At 43.4% G+C, this 16,847-nt stretch overlaps 6 protein-coding genes and 1 non-coding gene across 8 annotated transcripts; 4 read left to right on the top strand and 3 right to left on the bottom strand.

The window, feature by feature from the left end:
- Positions 1-1,963: 1,963 nt before the first annotated feature.
- Positions 1,964-2,036, top strand: TRNAM-CAU (transfer RNA methionine (anticodon CAU)). Its single transcript has one exon. It is a non-coding gene; the product is annotated as a tRNA-Met (tRNA).
- A 5,192-nt stretch (positions 2,037-7,228) lies between these two features.
- On the bottom strand, positions 7,229-9,908 carry l(3)72Dn (UTP4 small subunit processome component l(3)72Dn). The gene is made up of 3 exons (XM_017173134.3): positions 9,670-9,908; positions 7,764-9,600; positions 7,229-7,449 (listed from the first exon to the last, which is right to left on the bottom strand). Exons 1-3 carry the CDS (start codon positions 9,804-9,806, stop codon positions 7,330-7,332), a joined length of 2,094 nt encoding a protein of 697 aa, XP_017028623.1. The 5' UTR covers positions 9,807-9,908; the 3' UTR covers positions 7,229-7,329.
- Positions 9,909-10,173: 265 nt separating this feature from the next.
- On the top strand, positions 10,174-12,209 carry Tmx3 (Thioredoxin-related transmembrane protein 3). Its single transcript, XM_017172980.3, has 4 exons — positions 10,174-10,414; positions 10,473-10,711; positions 10,770-11,393; positions 11,454-12,209. The coding sequence occupies exons 1-4, from the start codon at positions 10,375-10,377 to the stop codon at positions 11,841-11,843; spliced, it is 1,293 nt and encodes a 430-aa protein (XP_017028469.1). The 5' UTR covers positions 10,174-10,374; the 3' UTR covers positions 11,844-12,209.
- PDCD-5 (programmed cell death 5) lies at positions 12,144-13,082 on the bottom strand. The gene is made up of 3 exons (XM_017172981.3): positions 12,944-13,082; positions 12,551-12,668; positions 12,144-12,485 (listed from the first exon to the last, which is right to left on the bottom strand). The coding sequence occupies exons 1-3, from the start codon at positions 13,004-13,006 to the stop codon at positions 12,262-12,264; spliced, it is 405 nt and encodes a 134-aa protein (XP_017028470.1). The 5' UTR covers positions 13,007-13,082; the 3' UTR covers positions 12,144-12,261.
- Positions 13,083-13,187: 105 nt separating this feature from the next.
- Positions 13,188-13,825, top strand: MED10 (mediator complex subunit 10). Its single transcript, XM_017172982.3, has 2 exons — positions 13,188-13,408; positions 13,475-13,825. Exons 1-2 carry the CDS (start codon positions 13,287-13,289, stop codon positions 13,752-13,754), a joined length of 402 nt encoding a protein of 133 aa, XP_017028471.1. The 5' UTR covers positions 13,188-13,286; the 3' UTR covers positions 13,755-13,825.
- A 13-nt stretch (positions 13,826-13,838) lies between these two features.
- Zpr1 (zinc finger protein Zpr1) lies at positions 13,839-15,382 on the bottom strand. Its single transcript, XM_017172979.3, has one exon. It carries the CDS (start codon positions 15,292-15,294, stop codon positions 13,930-13,932), a length of 1,365 nt encoding a protein of 454 aa, XP_017028468.1. The 5' UTR covers positions 15,295-15,382; the 3' UTR covers positions 13,839-13,929.
- A 186-nt stretch (positions 15,383-15,568) lies between these two features.
- Hsc20 (iron-sulfur cluster co-chaperone protein HscB-like protein, mitochondrial) lies at positions 15,569-16,726 on the top strand. Of its 2 annotated transcripts, XR_011444983.1 has the most exons (4): positions 15,569-15,862; positions 15,915-16,027; positions 16,091-16,593; positions 16,652-16,726. XR_011444983.1 is itself a non-coding variant. In XM_017173039.3 (3 exons), exons 1-3 carry the CDS (start codon positions 15,638-15,640, stop codon positions 16,476-16,478), a joined length of 726 nt encoding a protein of 241 aa, XP_017028528.1. In that variant the 5' UTR covers positions 15,569-15,637; the 3' UTR covers positions 16,479-16,726. The 2 variants fall into 2 exon arrangements, 1 of the variants encoding a protein (XP_017028528.1); XM_017173039.3 differs by having other exon boundaries at positions 16,091-16,726.
- Positions 16,727-16,847: the final 121 nt, after the last annotated feature.

Below are 16,847 nucleotides of genomic sequence, written 5' to 3'. Positions count from 1 at the left end.
GAGAGTAGAGAGTTCTAAATAATTTTTACGGCCCAGATTTTTTCTGACTGCGCACCAGTGCGTATACGTAATGTAAGTTGAGTGAAACGTATGCGTAATATGTACTTAAGTTGGCGTGTTATATTGTAATTGCAGTGAATAGATTTCCCGCTCTCTCTTTTTCTAGCTTTATATCTTTCTTGATCTCTGTTAGTCACTAAGAATATACATAACTCCATGTTCAACGGAACTAAGCATCCATAAAGAAGGATATCTGTGTGTCCTCACCTGCGGTAAGTCTTTATTCAAAACTATTATATCCTAGATCTAAGTCTAGAATCAGCTGTGCTTCTAATTAATCGTCTTATTGCCTTGCCTTCCATAACTCCACTTTTAAACTAATAAACCTTTAGTATTAAGAATATCAACCTCACGTATACTCAAAGTTAATAGCCTAACTTAATTATAAATTATACAAGAATATTGATTTCATACCCCTTCAAACTTAGTTTGAAAACTGACCCTGACTTTGGCGCCAACTTTTGCTACATTTTTTCCGCTAGAATAAATAATTAAGTGAAGAGGTGGAGAGGAAAACAGAGAAGAAGCCCAGTGAGAACCCGTTGACGGTTGTGCATCATTAGAGCGCTATCCTGGCGCCAGTTGACCAGACAGAGACTTCCTTTCCTCTTTCTCCACGTAGTCTCGCCTTGGCAGTTGCATCCTGTCCCGCTGCTGCTGCTGCTGCAGCCTCAACTGGCAGTCACGTCATATTGATTGAAATTTAAAATGCAAATCACTTAAAGCGTTCAATTTAATCAAATTATTACAACAACGAGCTGGAAAAGCATGGAAAAACTAGGAGAGAAAAGGGGGAAAAAGGAGAGGGGGAGACACATCAAGTGGGCAACCAGAACAGGCCACAACAACAACGCTGGGAAAACAGCGACAAGTCATTTTCCACATTTTCCGTTTGCGGTCACTCGAGGAGGCGCCGCCGAGTAGCTTTTCAAACAAAAAAAAAAGTATAGAAGGAACGGGGTTCCCGGTGGCTTGGAGAGCGGGAAGGAAACTCAGGCCACATGAGAACGTGTCTATTAAAGTGATAGCCCGGTCCGGACATGGTCACTTCTGGACATGGACATGCACTGGGGAAAATAAAGAGAAAAGCAAGTTGTGATTTGATACTTTATTTTTAATGTTAAACCTATAAATTTTGAAGAGGGAACCTTTAATTAGGTTGATAAATTCATATTAATATAGGAAACTGCATAACATATTTTGTATTGGTTTTAAAAAATGTTTATATACAAAATACAAAAGATTTCTTTAAAAATATCTCAAAAGATAAAAACATATTTACAAGGCTCAATTAAATTATATATTTCATATAAAATCTATCAACAAATTAGCATAACTTATATTTAAAAAAAAATACAATTAATTACCATTTTCCTTCATATTTTTCCTCAGTGCACTCTGTGCTAGAAAGTAAACACATTGCCCTGACATCAACAACATTGTTGCCAATGCTAATGTTGTCCAATCTAGCAAGCCCCTGCCACAGTTCCTGGACACCGTCATTGCCAAGCCCCCTCCACCCCACTCCTTCCTTCCACCAGATCGCCCCCCGCTCGTTCTTTCTGGGCGGTTGCTGTTGGCTTAATTAAATTGTGGTTGCAACTTGCGAAGCGAAGCGCGTACACAAAAATCACACACAACAACAACAGTGGCGGTTGCTACTTTATGATGGTTTTTTCTATCTGCGGTTCTGGGCCTGTGGTTCGCTTTTAATAGGCCCTTTTTAGCATTGGACACCCTATTTTTGTACATTTTCAAGCTTCTGTTTTCGAGCTCAGGTGTGGCTTGTTGTCGTAGGTTATCTGAAATGAATCTTTTTTTTGTAGCGAAACGAATTTAGAATTAGATCCTCTCTTGGCACACCTGAGATTGTTAGCTTACCTGGAATCCGGAGATATCCAAGGCCTCGGTGGCGCAGTTGGCAGCGCGTAAGTCTCATAATCTTAAGGTCGTGAGTTCGAGCCTCACCCGGGGCATGTAGTTTTTTTTTAATTTTTATTTTTTTTAATTTAAGTTTTACTAGTATTTAGTATTCCTATACAAAATCTGTTTATGTCTTGGTAAAGTAACAATTACTAAGAGAAATGCTTTGTTTGTTCTCAGTAAAATCTTTTTTCTATTTAATAACAATTACTTTTTAATTATTTTGACTTATATTTTAAATTCCTTAAATATTGTTCTGTTAAAATCGCCTTTTTATGTATTTAAAGAGCACTTCATAGTCGACTTGGCTGAACTCTAACACACGTAGTGTTGCTCTCATTATAATCTGTAAACCGCAGAAGCGCCACATTAACAACAAGAACAAAAACAGCAGCAAAAAACGTAATGATGTTTATGAACATTATGACGCTGGTCACATTATGCATAAATCTAGTAACAAAGCCAACAACAAGAAAGCCGCTAACAGCAATTAAGATAACTAGGGGAACAACATGGTTAGCGTTCACAGTCTTTTCTTTTGATATAAAATGAATAAGGAAAATATTTATGAAAGAGAATTTGAAAACGAGAATTTTAAAATAAAGATAAAGTTTAAATTCTTAATAAAAGAAAGGAATAATTCAACAGTTCAGCTGTAAAATTAAAAAGGTTACTTAACAAAGCTGAAGAATTTTAGGATTTATGTTTTATTTTTTAAGCATAAATAGTTTAATCAAATAATTATAAATTTATTAATTTATATACTATATATTTGTTATGTTTATATTTTAATTTAATGAGAAATTATTTATTTGCCATATAATTATCATTTTAAGCATTGTTAAACCTCAGTGGGTTAAACTTCCACAGAGTACTGTTTAGGTTGGTGGTTTCGACAGACAAGCAATCTGAAATTCATGAGGGAACACTTTAAGTCTTAAGCCAAATCCAGCGGGAAATGAAATGCAATTGCCAAGGACTCTCCAACACCAATAAAAGCGACGAAGGAGGAAAATTCACTGGCTCTCTCTCTCTCTCTCTCCCTCATCATTTGCAGCCCCAAAAAGCATGCAATGAAAATCGAAGCGCTGCAAAGTAGCTGCTAGCGCTGTGAAAATGCTCGTAAATTGTAGTTGCCGGCTGACAAGTTGACTCCTGGCTGGATTTTCCAAGGAACAGGGAATGCCAGGAAAGCGGGGGTAGCTGCCTGAGGATGTGCTGGATGACATTGCACTCGTCGTTGAGGCGAGTCGAGTGCAATGAAACTGCAAAACTTGCTCCGGTTGAGACGAGCCAGGAAGCAGCGTCAAGCATATGAAATTGTTTCTGTTTGTGTGGGCGTCGCGTTGCCAGCTGAACTAAGCTCCTCTCACAACTCCTTATTTCCACCTCCCCCTTTGGTAGTTTTCCCGCCTTTCCCCCTGTTCAATGTATCTTGTTTTATTGTGCATTTGTCCTTTGGCAGCCCAGCGAAGGACAAAATTCAATGAACGTTTTCCTGTCGCCTCTAAAAGCACAACAAGAAAAGGACTTCCGGTACTTTTTGGCAATCATAATCGAATAATGATTTTCAGAGGTAGAGAAATATTTTTTATAAAAATTAAATAACCGGGAATTGTATTAAATATTTAACTATTTAAATAAAGTTTGATAGCTCAAACTATAAATAACTCCTTTGTAAACTTTTCTTAGGTTGCATTAAATTAGTCATTGATCATTTAAATGAAAAAATTAAAACATTTAATGAAATTTTATAGATTTTTTTATAGATTTTTCCAAGTGCCGTTGCTTTGTCAATGAAAGAAAATCACACTCATAGACTTTTTTTTTTTGTAAATAAAAAAAATGTTGATCCTTTAAGAGTGACTCTCATAAAGTGACTTTTTATGAACCCAAAGCCACTTGAGTTCCAAACTCCAGCGGCTCCCAGTTGACCTTTCAGCGTTGGTCATTACCTGCACAGCTGCAGTTTCATTAATATTGTGTTTTTGTTGCGGCTGCCTCGAAAGAGTTTTCCTTCAGACCAATTAAGTGCTGGCTTTCCTCCATTGCTTTTCTTTCATTGTTGTTGCCGACGAGCATAAAATTCAATCAAGTTTTGTGTTGAGCCAAAAGTTACGATGCCTCAGACAAGGGCGCAGTTACCCCTTGAAATCCTCGTCGCCTCCGCACTTTTGACCCCCGCCATTGCCAGACAGACAGGACACGTTTGTCCTTACATTGTCCTCTGGACTGCCGCCGTCGCTTCAGCTGCTGCTGCTGCTGCTATTGCTGTTGCATCCCATGGATCCCTGTCTAGACTTGAGTTGGTTGTCCTCTCTCCACTGCCATGACAACCGCATGCGATTTATGCTGATGCGAGCATTTACCCCCGAACCCACACGCACCCCTCAATTAGCACCACCAAGCACTCCGCTCTCCACTCACCACTCTCCCTTCTCCGCCTCGCAAGCGTTAATATTATTAAATGCAAATTAAGCTTTATCCCATTTCATTCATTAGCGGCTGTAATTTAGCCAGCAAGAGTCCTTGTTTATTAGCACCTCGGATCGGTTGAGGTTGCAGTTTGGGGCCTGCAACTGGCAGGGATGCAAACTGATTATAAAGCAACCAAGTGCATTGCTGAATTTTAAGCACTTTTACTGAGTTTTTTACATTAAATATTTCACCTAATTAATTTTACAAAGGTATTGAATTTACTTACTTAGTGGCGGTAATTTATCTGACAGCAGTTAATATTGATTTACAAGAGAAATTGGTTAGGATTTCACTTTGAGTATGAGATATTTTGTCTTAAAAGTGTGGAATAAATAATATATATTCAACAAAGGGAAGGTTTAGAAATATATAGATCTTAAAGTTATTCGAAAATGTATACTTAAAAGTTTCTATAATGAGAAAACAAACAGATCAATTATTTAAGTATGCTTATTTAATTTTAAAAAATTAAAGAAAGCTGTGGAAACACACCATTTATATTCTCACTTTGTGCAATAAATAATATATATTCAACAAAGGGAAGGTTTAGAAATATATAGATCTTGAAGTTATTCAAAAATATATACATACAAGTTTCTATAATGAGAAAACAAACAGATAAATTTTTTAAGTATGGTTATTAAATTTTAAAAAATTAAAGAAAGCTGTGGAAACACACCATTTATATTCTCACTTTTAACTCTACAATTTGTTTAATTCCTTTTGATTACCAAAGCTATTTGCATCCCTGAATAGTCGAGGGTGAAAGGTGCAATTGAGGTGAAAATTCCCATGCGAACATGGCTTCCGTTCTTTCTTCGTTTCTTGGCTAATTTGCAAACCAATTAAATGTCAATTTGAGGCATTGTTCCTTAACCATTCTCGTGCTCCGCCGACACACACCTTCTTCTGTGGCGCGACTTCCATGTCTTTTGCAGAATAAACTTCTACCGGTTTTTTTTTCTCGCCACCGCCAAAGTTTCGCCCATTGCCTGTCTAGACTTCTTTGGCAGACTCTCACGACTTCTTCCTTTGACTCTTTGCTGCAGCCCGACTTTTCTCCGTAGTTTGCATTGCGTAGTTTGCATAACTTTTTCGCAAAACTCCCAACCCCCGTCCCGACCGTCCAACGGCTTTCAACGGCTAAGTGAGTTTTAATGCCGACAAAAGCGCCCAAGGGTGGATCCGGTGGATTCGGTGGATCCTGTGGGTTTGGGACACAAGTGTTTTCCAGCCAAATTGGCATACGTTGCGTATGCGTTATATGTGCATTTAGAGTTTGTGTACGGTTAGTTTGAATATTTCGCCCCGATTCACTCATTATTCATGTCTGTTCGCCACTTGCTTTGCATTGCGAAAACTGTCGCCCTGTCGCCCCTCGGAAAACGACACACAACACACGCCCCCTCAACCGCAGCCAGGCATCCAGTCAGTCAGTCAGTCGCTTGGTTATGGTCAGGATCGGGAAAAAGTTACCAAACGGAAGGGATGGCATGGCCAGGCGCTGTTCCTCCTGGCCGAAAAATCTGTGTGCAAATAAAGAAAAAACAAAAGTCCGACAAAAAAATTGCACAGTGCAATGCACATGACAAGATGGAAAATTTGGAGTCCTGTCAAAGTCGAAGTGGGAATGCTCTTAATATAACATTTAAAATCTACGGTAAAATATTATTGTTTAAAGAATATCTTGGTTTAATTTTTATTCACGCTTGGAAAACGTAAGCAATTAAGGCGGAAAAATATTAAAGTTTCGCTAATTTCTTTAAAGGATTCGATTTTAAATTTATAAATTTCGATAGCTTTTCAGATCTATTTAAAAAACCTTTTTCTAAATGGGAGAATTCTAAACCCTAATTAAAATTTTCCTTTTTTATATTAATTATATTATTATATTATTTATTAAATATTCTACATTAAAACCCTAAATAATTATAGGTTTTCAATCCTTCGTTATGATCTACAAAAACTACTTTTTGACTTTAAGTCTACTATTTTATACTTAAAATAAAATAAATAATGATATCTACTATTATCCTACATAGCCTGGGATCCCTTTTAATCCCTTCCAAATATTCCTAAGCGTTGTTTTCAAATACTATAAATCTATTATAATTCCTGCGATGTGGCAATCCATCAGATGCAAAAGTTATTCGCTGCGAATGCAAAGTTTTAATCACCTTTCTGATCCGAGAGTGGTCATGACCCAGCCCGGGTAAAAGCCTCTGCTGGCATTCGAATATGGCTGCAGGATACTTTTTTGTCCGCCCGCTGCCTGCCGCCCACGTGGGCCCACAATTGGTGGAGCAGCAGCAGCGGCAGACCCAGCCGGGCAATGAGTTTTTGAGCTAAAAGTTGAATTGTGCATCGACGGCACCCCCAGGGGCCACTCCCCCTTGAAAGCCGCCTTCTCTCTCCGTGTGTGTGTGCGTGTGTTTTCGACTGTCTGTGTGGTATGCACTTGTCTAGACATTGGCTAGACAGTGTAAAACCAAAAAATAACAGCAACAACAATTACAGTAAATGCCGGCGACACAAAACGAAACGAAACGAAATGTTGCACAATCCACGTAGAGACCAGACCCCTTGGAAAAAATCAAGGGGGAGGGAGAGGGGAAAGCAGGAGGAGGCATTGTCGTCGTCAACGCTGGCGGAGACAAATTTTTGGCAATACATTTGACAAATTTCCCTGCGAATGCTGCCGAGTGCGAGCCGCGGGCCTTGCAACAATCCATCCATCCACATCCAAACACCACTCCACCTTTGTTTTCTACTTTTGATTTTATTTGGTAACTAAGTGGAAACTACTGGGTAAACCTAAGCAAAGGCCCTCCATTCATCCATCCGCCAGAAATTCCATCCTCATCCTGTTTACGAGGCACCAAACTTCTTCCGCTGGTACGGCGGCGGCAGCGGAGCCAACAGATTGTTTGTTGAAATGCTGACGTTGACAAGTTCGTTAGAGCTCAGCCGGGACACGTGCACCAGGTGCTGCAAGCAAAAAGGAAGCGAATATACAGGTGAGAAATCCGTTGCAAGAAATGGCTAAAATCGTTTGAATTAATGCATGCACAAGGGGATGAAGGAAGTTGGGAAATGGTATGCAATACGTAGAGCCTATTTTATGTTTGCTTTAGGGGGGTTGACCCATGTGATGTTTAGTTTAGACTAGTTAACTGTTAACTGTTATAAAAATTAAATTGCTAAGTCTTAAGCGCTTTTCACGCAACATTTTTCAAAAACCGGCCTTCAGATGGGTCAATCCCCTTAAATAATTACATTAAAAACTTCAAATTTGATCTCACCTGTCGTGACAATTCCGACTTCAGAACCAAACCCTTCGAACTCGTAGAACCCTTAGATCGATTATCCTTTGATTGCCTCTTGGCCTTACTATTGACTTCGTAGTCCTCCTGCTCCGCTTGCTGATTCCTCTCCAGGGCATACAAGTTGTTTTCGGTGTGGACAAGAAAGATATTGGGATTCCTGGGATCCAAACTGATCCCAGTTATGCAGTGGTGTTTTGTGTCAGGTATCAGGTACTCATCCGTTTCGCAGGTGAAGCCTCGCTTTACCAGATCGTATTCCACCAGGCGACCATTGGCGTAGGCCACCACAACCTGTGGATGATCCTCGTGCATCGACAGAGCGGTTGTTGCAGCTCGATGCCGCGGCAAATTTAAAAGGTGCTTGTACTGATTTCCGTGGAGTTTCCAAACGGCAACGGTGTGATCGGAGGTTCCTGCCACCAGATACTCGCCCCGCGAGGAAACCACCAGGTGGCTAATGGTGCCCTTGCAATGGTCACTCAGATCTATGCTGCTCTGGAAGATGACGCGATCCTCCTTCAGGGTAAACCAACTCAGATGGTTGTTATGGGGATGAAGCAGGGCCAATTTTCCCTGTTTGGTGAAGACTATGTGGCTGGCTGGCTGGAGTTCCGCGGGAATATTGTCCACCAGGCGATCCACCGACAGGGGTTCGGTCTTGAAACGACTTAGACGGACTTCCTTTAAGGTGGAGTAGCAGATCCAGTGAGCATCCGGAGAAATGGCGCTGGCCTGAATAAAGTTCTTCTCCTTGACGTTCAGTTCAAGTAGTTTCTGGGGAGGATTTTCCAAAAGCAACTCTTCCGTGTGACCCACTGGCAGCTTCCATTGCCTCTTCTTCTTCTCCTCGTCAGCGGGGGCCACAGTACCAAGGCGCCACAGGTGCAGGCTGTGGGGATACCGCAGGAGCAATAGCTTTTCACTGACCGCCACCGAGGTTACCGATCCTTTGAGGAAGGGGGCATGCTGCGACAGATGCGCCTGCATCCTTTCGCTGGAGGTAATGGTCAATATACCATCCTGGCCACCGGAGACAATGCGGCCATTGATGACCACCAGGGACTTTATATAGTGTTTGTGGGCGTCGCGCTGCAGAAACTTGACCCAGCGTTCGCAAGTGGATTCCTCACGCTTGATTTGGGTTTTGCTGAAAATCCGTATTAGAGGTGGATGCATTCCGCTGCAAACCAGGCGATCCTCCTTCTCGTTAACGTCCAAGGCGAATACGTTTTTGTCCAGCACTCGGCTGCAATCGATCTGCGTGGCATTGTCCGCATTCCAAACGGTCACAAGTCCTGCCGAGTCGCCGGATACGATGGTATTATCCGATAGGAATAGCAAGGACCATACAGTCACATCCTTGGCCGACAGAGTCATTGTGTGCAGAATGTTTCCCTTGAGGACGTTCCAAATGCGGACACATCCCTCGGTGCCGGTTACCATCTTCTTTCCCGATTTGTCATACTTCAGGCAGATGACGCGACCCTTCTGCTTGTTGAACAGCGACTTGTAGGTGAGTTCGTCGTTCTCGATGCTCAGGATGTTGATGTGACCCTCCTCAGAGCCCACGGCGAGTTCCGTTTCCGCGGCATTTATGTCTAGGCACCAGAGTGAGTTGCCCGTGGGCGAGTGCTCGTAGCGTGGCTTGAGGTTTACCAAGTCCCATTCTATCAGTTGGCCCGAGAGATCCACGGAAAACAGGCGATTTCCCGCCCAAGCTAGGGCTTCCACTGCAACATCTGAAGAGAGGTGAATGGTGCGATCCAGATAAGGAGTGTACTCCATATTCCATAGCTCTATGACGGGTGTTTCCCTGGAAGGTGCAATCTCTGATTAATACCCTGTACTTTTCTTACTTCCTTTAAATTGAATGATAATTTACCGACTCAACGCGAGGCACTTGCTCGACTTGCTGTATGCCAAACTGGTAATACCACGCGGTTTTATTGTGTAGAAGCGCACATTGTGCAGTTGATGCTTGCCCCCTTCTTGGGGTTCTTTTTTCACAAGGTTCGTCATTGTATTAAATTATAACAATTAGTTTAATCTAGTCAAAACAACTAAAACAAAATTCCTCGAAAGCTGCACGTGTGTGCTGAGGAGTTGCCAGACTGTTTGATTCACGAGGTAAACAAACCACTAAGGCTGCCACTTGGTAGAACATATACTAGATTTAACTCTTGTGTAGCTGCTGAAGAACATGGACAAATAATAATAAGATCTGAAATTTTAAACGGGAGCTTAGGTATATTGAAAATTTAAAGAATTTTCTATCCAAAAAAGTCTATTTAAACTAATTAGTAAGTTAGAAAACTGTTGTGTTTAGGGTTAAGGATTCCCTTATCTCCCAGCATTTTTTATCCTCCCGCATCTGGCCACTCTAAATCGGCGGGGGTGGTTTTCGCAAATGTTTTCTTTTGTTGTTGCTGCGGCCCGTAAGAAAATAATTTCCAGCTGAAAATTAAACCAATCAGCTAATTAAATTACGTGAAAAACAAGAAGCACACATTAAGCATGATATAGTAAAAGTAGGAGCAGGGAACTAAACACTTGGAAGTACAAAGAAAATCAGCAGCAATCTGCAAAGATGTCGCCAAACTGCCTGTGGACTTGGGGCCTCCTGAGTGGTAAATAAATTAGTAGACAAAATTGAATTTAATATTTAATCCAATACACGATCGATAGCTCTCCTTGTGACCTTCGGCTCGGCGGCCATTTCGTCGAGGGTTCTGGAGCTGAGCGACCGGTTCATTGACGTGCGACACGAGGGTCAGTGGCTGGTGATGTTCTATGCGCCGTGGTGCGGATACTGCAAGAAAACGGAGCCCATTTTCGCCCTGGTGGCCCAGGCGCTTCATGCCACCAATGTGCGGGTGGGTCGGCTGGACTGCACCAAGTATCCGGCGGCTGCCAAGGAGTTTAAGGTGTGAATTGGAACACATTTTTTTTTATAAATATAAAAACTAATAAGAAGTGTCACAGGTTCGCGGCTATCCCACCATCATGTTCATCAAAGGCAACATGGAATTCACCTACAATGGAGACCGCGGTCGTGATGAGCTGGTGGACTATGCTCTAAGGATGTCCGGTCCTCCGGTTCAGCTGGTAACGCGAACGGAGAGCGTAGATATGCTGAAAGGATCCCACACGATCTTCTTCATCTTTGTGGGCCAGCAGGAGGGCGTGGTATGGGATACGTACTATGCGGCGGCGGAGGGCTACCAGGAGCACGGATTCTTCTATGCCACCAGCGAGGACATTGCTGCCCAGCACTTTGACTTTGAGAAACTGCCGGCGGTTATAGTTTACAAGGAGGAGCAGCACCACTTCTATCCCCACGGGCACTTGGCCCACGAAATGGATCCCAATGACGTGAACGAGACCATTTTCCAGTGGGTGAATGTGGAGCGATTCACCCTGTTCCCGAAGGTCACGCGATTCAATATCCATCAGCTTCTGAAGACCAACAAGTATCTGGTTCTGGCAGTGGTGTCGGAGGATAAACTAAACCAGATAGCCACCCATGAGCTGGAGTTCCGGGACATGGTAGAGGGTGTGATTAGGAAGCATCGGCCGCGTTACCACGAGAAGTTCCAATTCGGATGGGTAAGGGTAATCACTGGTTTATCGGGGACTACTAAATCTAAGCTTGTATCCCATTTTTAGATTGGTGAACCATCTATAGCACATTCCATTATTCTGGACCAACTGCCCACGCCGCATCTGATAGCAATTAACTCGAGCACCCAGCATCACTTCATTCCGGACGATGACCCCATGCAGATGACCCCGCAGGCCCTGCATCTGTTCCTGGAGTCCATAAGCAACGAGAGTGCGGTTGCCTACGGCGGAGACACATACTTTGTACGCCTGAATCGGGCGCTGTTCGAGGTTCGAAGATCCCTAAAGGACATGTGGCAGGGCAACCCAGTGCTGACCACAGTCATCTTTGGCCTGCCACTGGGATTCCTTTCGCTGATTATGTACTCGATATTCTGTGGCGATTGTTTGGTCACCGAGGAAGACCAAGACGAGGACCACGAGAAGAAGGAGTAAGTGCAGTTCTAATATTAGCCGATGATTTCCAAATGAGTAATGGAAAGGCGACCTAAAAATGCATTTTGGAGATCTCCAAATTTTTACGAACAAAGATTAAAACCAAGAGAAGTAGAAAAACGAAAAAGGAAACCAATAAGGAGCATTAGCAGACCCCAGTTTGATCCCCTAGAGCAACTTTTCTACCGCATATATAGTGATTGTAAGCCAAATCTAGTCCTATGTCAACTCATCTCATCTACGCTGGGCGAGAACTTCCACATCATCCGCTTTAATATCCCGGCATTTGACACAAAGAAATCGAATTGCATGTTCTTTTTTTTCTCGTTTTTAAGTTAGTAAAATTAATAAAAATGATTAAGCGGATGCGTAGAACAGAGGGAACTTAAATTAGGAGCCGCATCATCGGGATCCGAGATCAGCAGCCGTAGTCGTCGTCGTCGTCGCTATCGATGGCAGCCCTGCGGCGATCGTACTTCACGGTGGACTTGCTCTGCGGCATCTGGGCATTGACGCTCTCGAGGATGCTCACGAACTGGGCGTCGTCAAGTTTTCCACGCACCTGACCCATCTGAGCCATGCGAATGACCATGTTCTCGAACATTTGGGCCTTCTCCGGTTTGCTCACTTTGAGGGTGTTCACTGGAAAGGAAGGAATAAGAATTTAGAGATATTTTGAATAATTGTGATTCGCTTAAGGCACTTACGACGTGCCCTGGCCTGCTGATCCAAAACTTGCGACAGTATCGAATGCTTCATCTCCTCCTGGGCGCGCATCTGTTCCTGCTGTGCCTGCTGCTTTTCCGCATCATTTCCGCCGCCGCCCTAAAAAAAAAACACCAAAGGATTAAAGGTCACTGAAGGATATGGCCTAAAAGGAACAGGTGTCTCATAGCAAGATGACTCATAAGACTTCAGAGATGAAGCCAGGAATGGTTTTAACATAAACTACACCTTGTGTTACATATTTCAGGTATATTTCTTACTTTTCTTTTTGTGCAAAGCTATTTTCCACACCTTATTGTCCAGGTTGTGGTTATTTTTGGAATACTCTAGAGAAATCTTAGCCGGTTTGGAGTCCTCCGGTTGGCTTTACTTACGAATTGCGACTGCATTTGGGACATGCGCTGGGCGCGTAAGGCATCCAAATCACCATCCGACATTCTGAACTTTTAATTTCAACAGTTCTATGGCAGTTTATTAAGCAATTGTTGACTTTTATGTGATTACAAAAATAAAATCACGCAAAAAGTGTGCTGTTTGACACAGTGTGACCGTGCTGGCCTAGAGCTAAATACCGAAACTCACAAATGCGTTCTAGAAGGCCTGGTCACTCAATTTTCCTTGAAGAAGAAGAAGAAGAAATCAGAGAGAAAGAAAATATCACCGCAGGCGAAATAAACAAAAGAATTAATAGATAAAAAGACAGTTAACTAGCTTAAAATGTCTGCTCCACTGGAAAACCTGGAGACGCAGCTGGAGATGTTCATCGAGAATGTGCGTCAGATTCGGATCATAGTCAGCGACTTTCAGCCCCAGGGACAGAACGTTCTCAACCAAAAGATGTAAAAAACTAGATAAATAATAGCTTTCTTTAACTATTATTAATATACAACGTTTGTACGTTGCAGCAATAGCTTGGTAACCGGTCTCCAGGAGATTGACAAGCTCCGTTCTCAGGTTCAGGACGTTTATGTGCCCTTTGAAGTGTTCTTTGACTACATCGACCAGGACAAGAATCCCCAGCTTTACACCAAGGACTGCGTGGAGAAGGCACTGGCTAAGAACGAAGAGGTCAAGGGCAAGATCGAAAGCCTCAAGAAGTTCAAGTCCAATCTGCTCATCGAACTGTACAAGACCTTTCCCAACGAGATGAACAGCTATCGCGCCTACAGAAAGGACTCGATGTGAGGCAGGGACAGCCCTCCTACAACCTAGTTTTTAATCAAATGTTGGAATAAACTTTATACTTATGTACATAAGATCGGGTGTATCTATCAAATCCATTTAATTTATTCACATTTAAGAAAAGAAGTCTACAATTTATTGTTAAATGCAGAGTCCAGCCGGCAGGACGATTCGATCATCACGCCTCCTTCTGCTCGTAGCCCTCCGTCTTCATATCGTTAAGGCCAAGCTCTTCGTTGTCCTCGAAGGTGCGATCATAACGCTCCACGGTGAGCTTGTCGTCCGGCTCAGAGTCGTCGTCGCTGAGTGACTGCACATAGGTGTTACCGGCCGGATCCTCCAGGACCAGCGTTATAACCCTCTCCAGCTTCATGATATCATCGAAAGTGTTGAGGAATCGCTCCATCTGCTGCTTGGTCGTTTCATCCGCCGAGTCGTGGAAGAAAGTGCCGTCCAACTGATCCCTCATGGCCACCAGAAGGCCCTCCACGGTGGTGAAGCGTCCACACAACGCATGCGGACCCACTTCCAAGTCCAGTTCGGGAATGGATAAGCTGCACGTCTCCGACTTGAGCACATCTCTGGTTAGATCCTCCTTGGTGGTTATCTGCACCTTGAAACGCACACCCTGCGGCTCAACGCCGCCGCCAGACTTCACCTCGTTGGTCTTGTGCCCGCAAGTTCCGCACACGGTGGCCATGATTACCACCTCCTTGAAGTGCGGAATGTTCGTTAGCTTCATGTTCGTCTCGCAGGGCGCCTGGCAGTTGGGGCAATTGGTGGGGAACTGCAGCACCTCGCCGTGCAGGTTTTCGATGGGCCACTCGTCCTCGGCGATCGGTTTCAGCAAGTGCTGCTCCTCGTGGTTCTGCTCGTACAGCCCCAGTTGTTCATTTTGCTGCTGGGAGCGTGTAAAGTACGTGGTTTTCAGCTGCGGATCGGTGGCGGGCGCCAAAGGATTCTCAATGAAGCTGTTGCCTGAGATGTCCTCCAGTAGCAGCCGAAAGGGCGTGGTCACCTCCTTCAGTTTTTGCAGCCGCTCGACGTAGGCGTCTATGGAGGCAGCCGCCTCCGGGTGATCAATGCGCCTCTTCTCCTGATCCTGCGAGAGTCCGGCAATAGTCCGCTCGATAATACCCTCCACGGTGGTCACCTCGCCCTTCTGTGACTGCACCGGGATCTCCAGCTCCACCTCGGGTATGCTAACGCACGAGTTGTCTGACCGCACCACCCGCCGGTTGAGATCCGCCACGGACTTCACCTGCAGCTCTATGTTGATGCCGGACTTTTGTATCTCGGAGGCGGACTGCATCTCGTTGTTGGTGTGGCCACAGTGCTCGCATCGGAAGGACATCAGCACCACCTCCCGGAAGAAGGGTATCTTCGTGGGCAGCAGCCGGGTGGTGCCCGTCTGGAAGCAGGCCATGCAGGCGGACTCGATCTCCACCACCTCGTCGGTCTGTTGGGCGTTGATCTCCCGGAAGATGGGCTCCGGGCGCGCCGTCTCGCCTCCCTCCGGTATGCTGGCGGCCGTGCTGGACATGTCTTGGTAGTTACACTCCCAGATAAAAAAAATAAAATTTGTTAAGTACTCGCAACGTGCAAGCAGAAGTGTTGACAAACGACCGATGACTAGTAGAGTCGGCTTTTTCTGAATACAACAAAGTTACTTTTTTATTCTTGGTTTCTTGTAAATTAATATTTGGTTTAAAATTAAATGGATATTTAAAATGTTCTTCTATTTTATTTTAGGAGTAATACATATTTTTTATTTATTACTTTTTTTTCAGACTTTATTTTACAGCTTCCCAACACTACCAACAGCTGTTTTTTGTTATTGTTAGGCTTGTGTAATTTTTGAAAATTTTATTTAATAAGTGTCGGATATGCGGGCTGTAATTAATGGTTTAAGAAGTGTTGTGAGGACAACAAATTATGCACCAAATGGAAGAAATATTCTTAGGCAAAATGAATGCATTCTGCGACCGCAAATTCGACTATTTGCGGCAAAGTCCTCGCCGGCTTGCTGGAATTGCCAAAATAAGTCGGAACTGAGGCAAAATATGATCTGTTCGGATTGTGGACACCTGCAGGATGTGGATGCGGGAATAGTAAGTAGCTATCCCACATCCATTGTTTAAATTTAACCATTAATTTCAATAGAATTACTTTGAGCTGCTGAGCTTTCCCACAAAGTTTTCGTTGGAGCCGCAGAAGTTGACCCAAAGTTTCCGGCAATTGCAGACCATTGTGCATCCAGATAAATATAGCAATAAGTAAGTTAACTATTCAAAAACAAATTACATAAAAGGTATTTATAACTATCCTTAAATTTGCAGAACTTCCCGTGAACAAACCAACTCCGCTGACTGGAGTTCCCTGATAAACAAGGCCTACAAGACCCTCGCCACTCCAATCGAACGTGGCCAATACCTGCTGCAGTTGGAGGGCGAAACGATGCCACAGGATAATAGTGCCCTGAATAAGGAATTCCTCATGGCCATGATGGAGCGCAATGAGGAAGTAGAGGAGGCAGAAGACGCAAAGTCTCTGGAGGATCTTAATGCCCAGCTTGTCAAGGAACTGGAGGAAATGGCCCAAAGATTAAGCTCTCTATTCGAAGCAAAAGATCTCCAGGGAGTCAAAGGAACTCTGGTGGAGATGAAGTACCTGCTGAGCATTCAGAGCAGCATCAAGCAGAAGCAGCAACGTTTGCTGGGCAGCTGATCGTTGTTAGCAATCAACTTGGCTTAAATACTCACACAAGTTAACTTGTTCCTATCAGCTGTTGAGTCAAGAGATCGTTTGTTGTATAATGTGATTAAAATGCGACAAAAAAAGAGTCAGTGCAAATGATAAATAATCAATTTTTAAAATTAACAAAACCTTTTTTAATCTAGGCTTCAATGGAAGCAAAGAGTTCTTCCCCTTTTGCTTCCAGTGGAAAAAGTAATAAAACTAAAAATTAAATTGGACTTCAAGTGTCAAGGTGGGGAACCCATTGAATAACCTATAACCACTACATTGCCAATCTGTTCGTATAAAGCTAAAGTGCTCGCAGCTTGACTAAACAGTTTCTGCTCACAGCTGCCTTAG

This window comes from Drosophila kikkawai, chromosome 3L, assembly GCF_030179895.1.
Source record: "Drosophila kikkawai strain 14028-0561.14 chromosome 3L, DkikHiC1v2, whole genome shotgun sequence".
Taxonomy (NCBI): domain Eukaryota; kingdom Metazoa; phylum Arthropoda; class Insecta; order Diptera; family Drosophilidae; genus Drosophila; species Drosophila kikkawai.
Note: the sequence above shows the minus strand (reverse complement) of the source record. Positions and strands in the feature narration are given on the sequence as shown.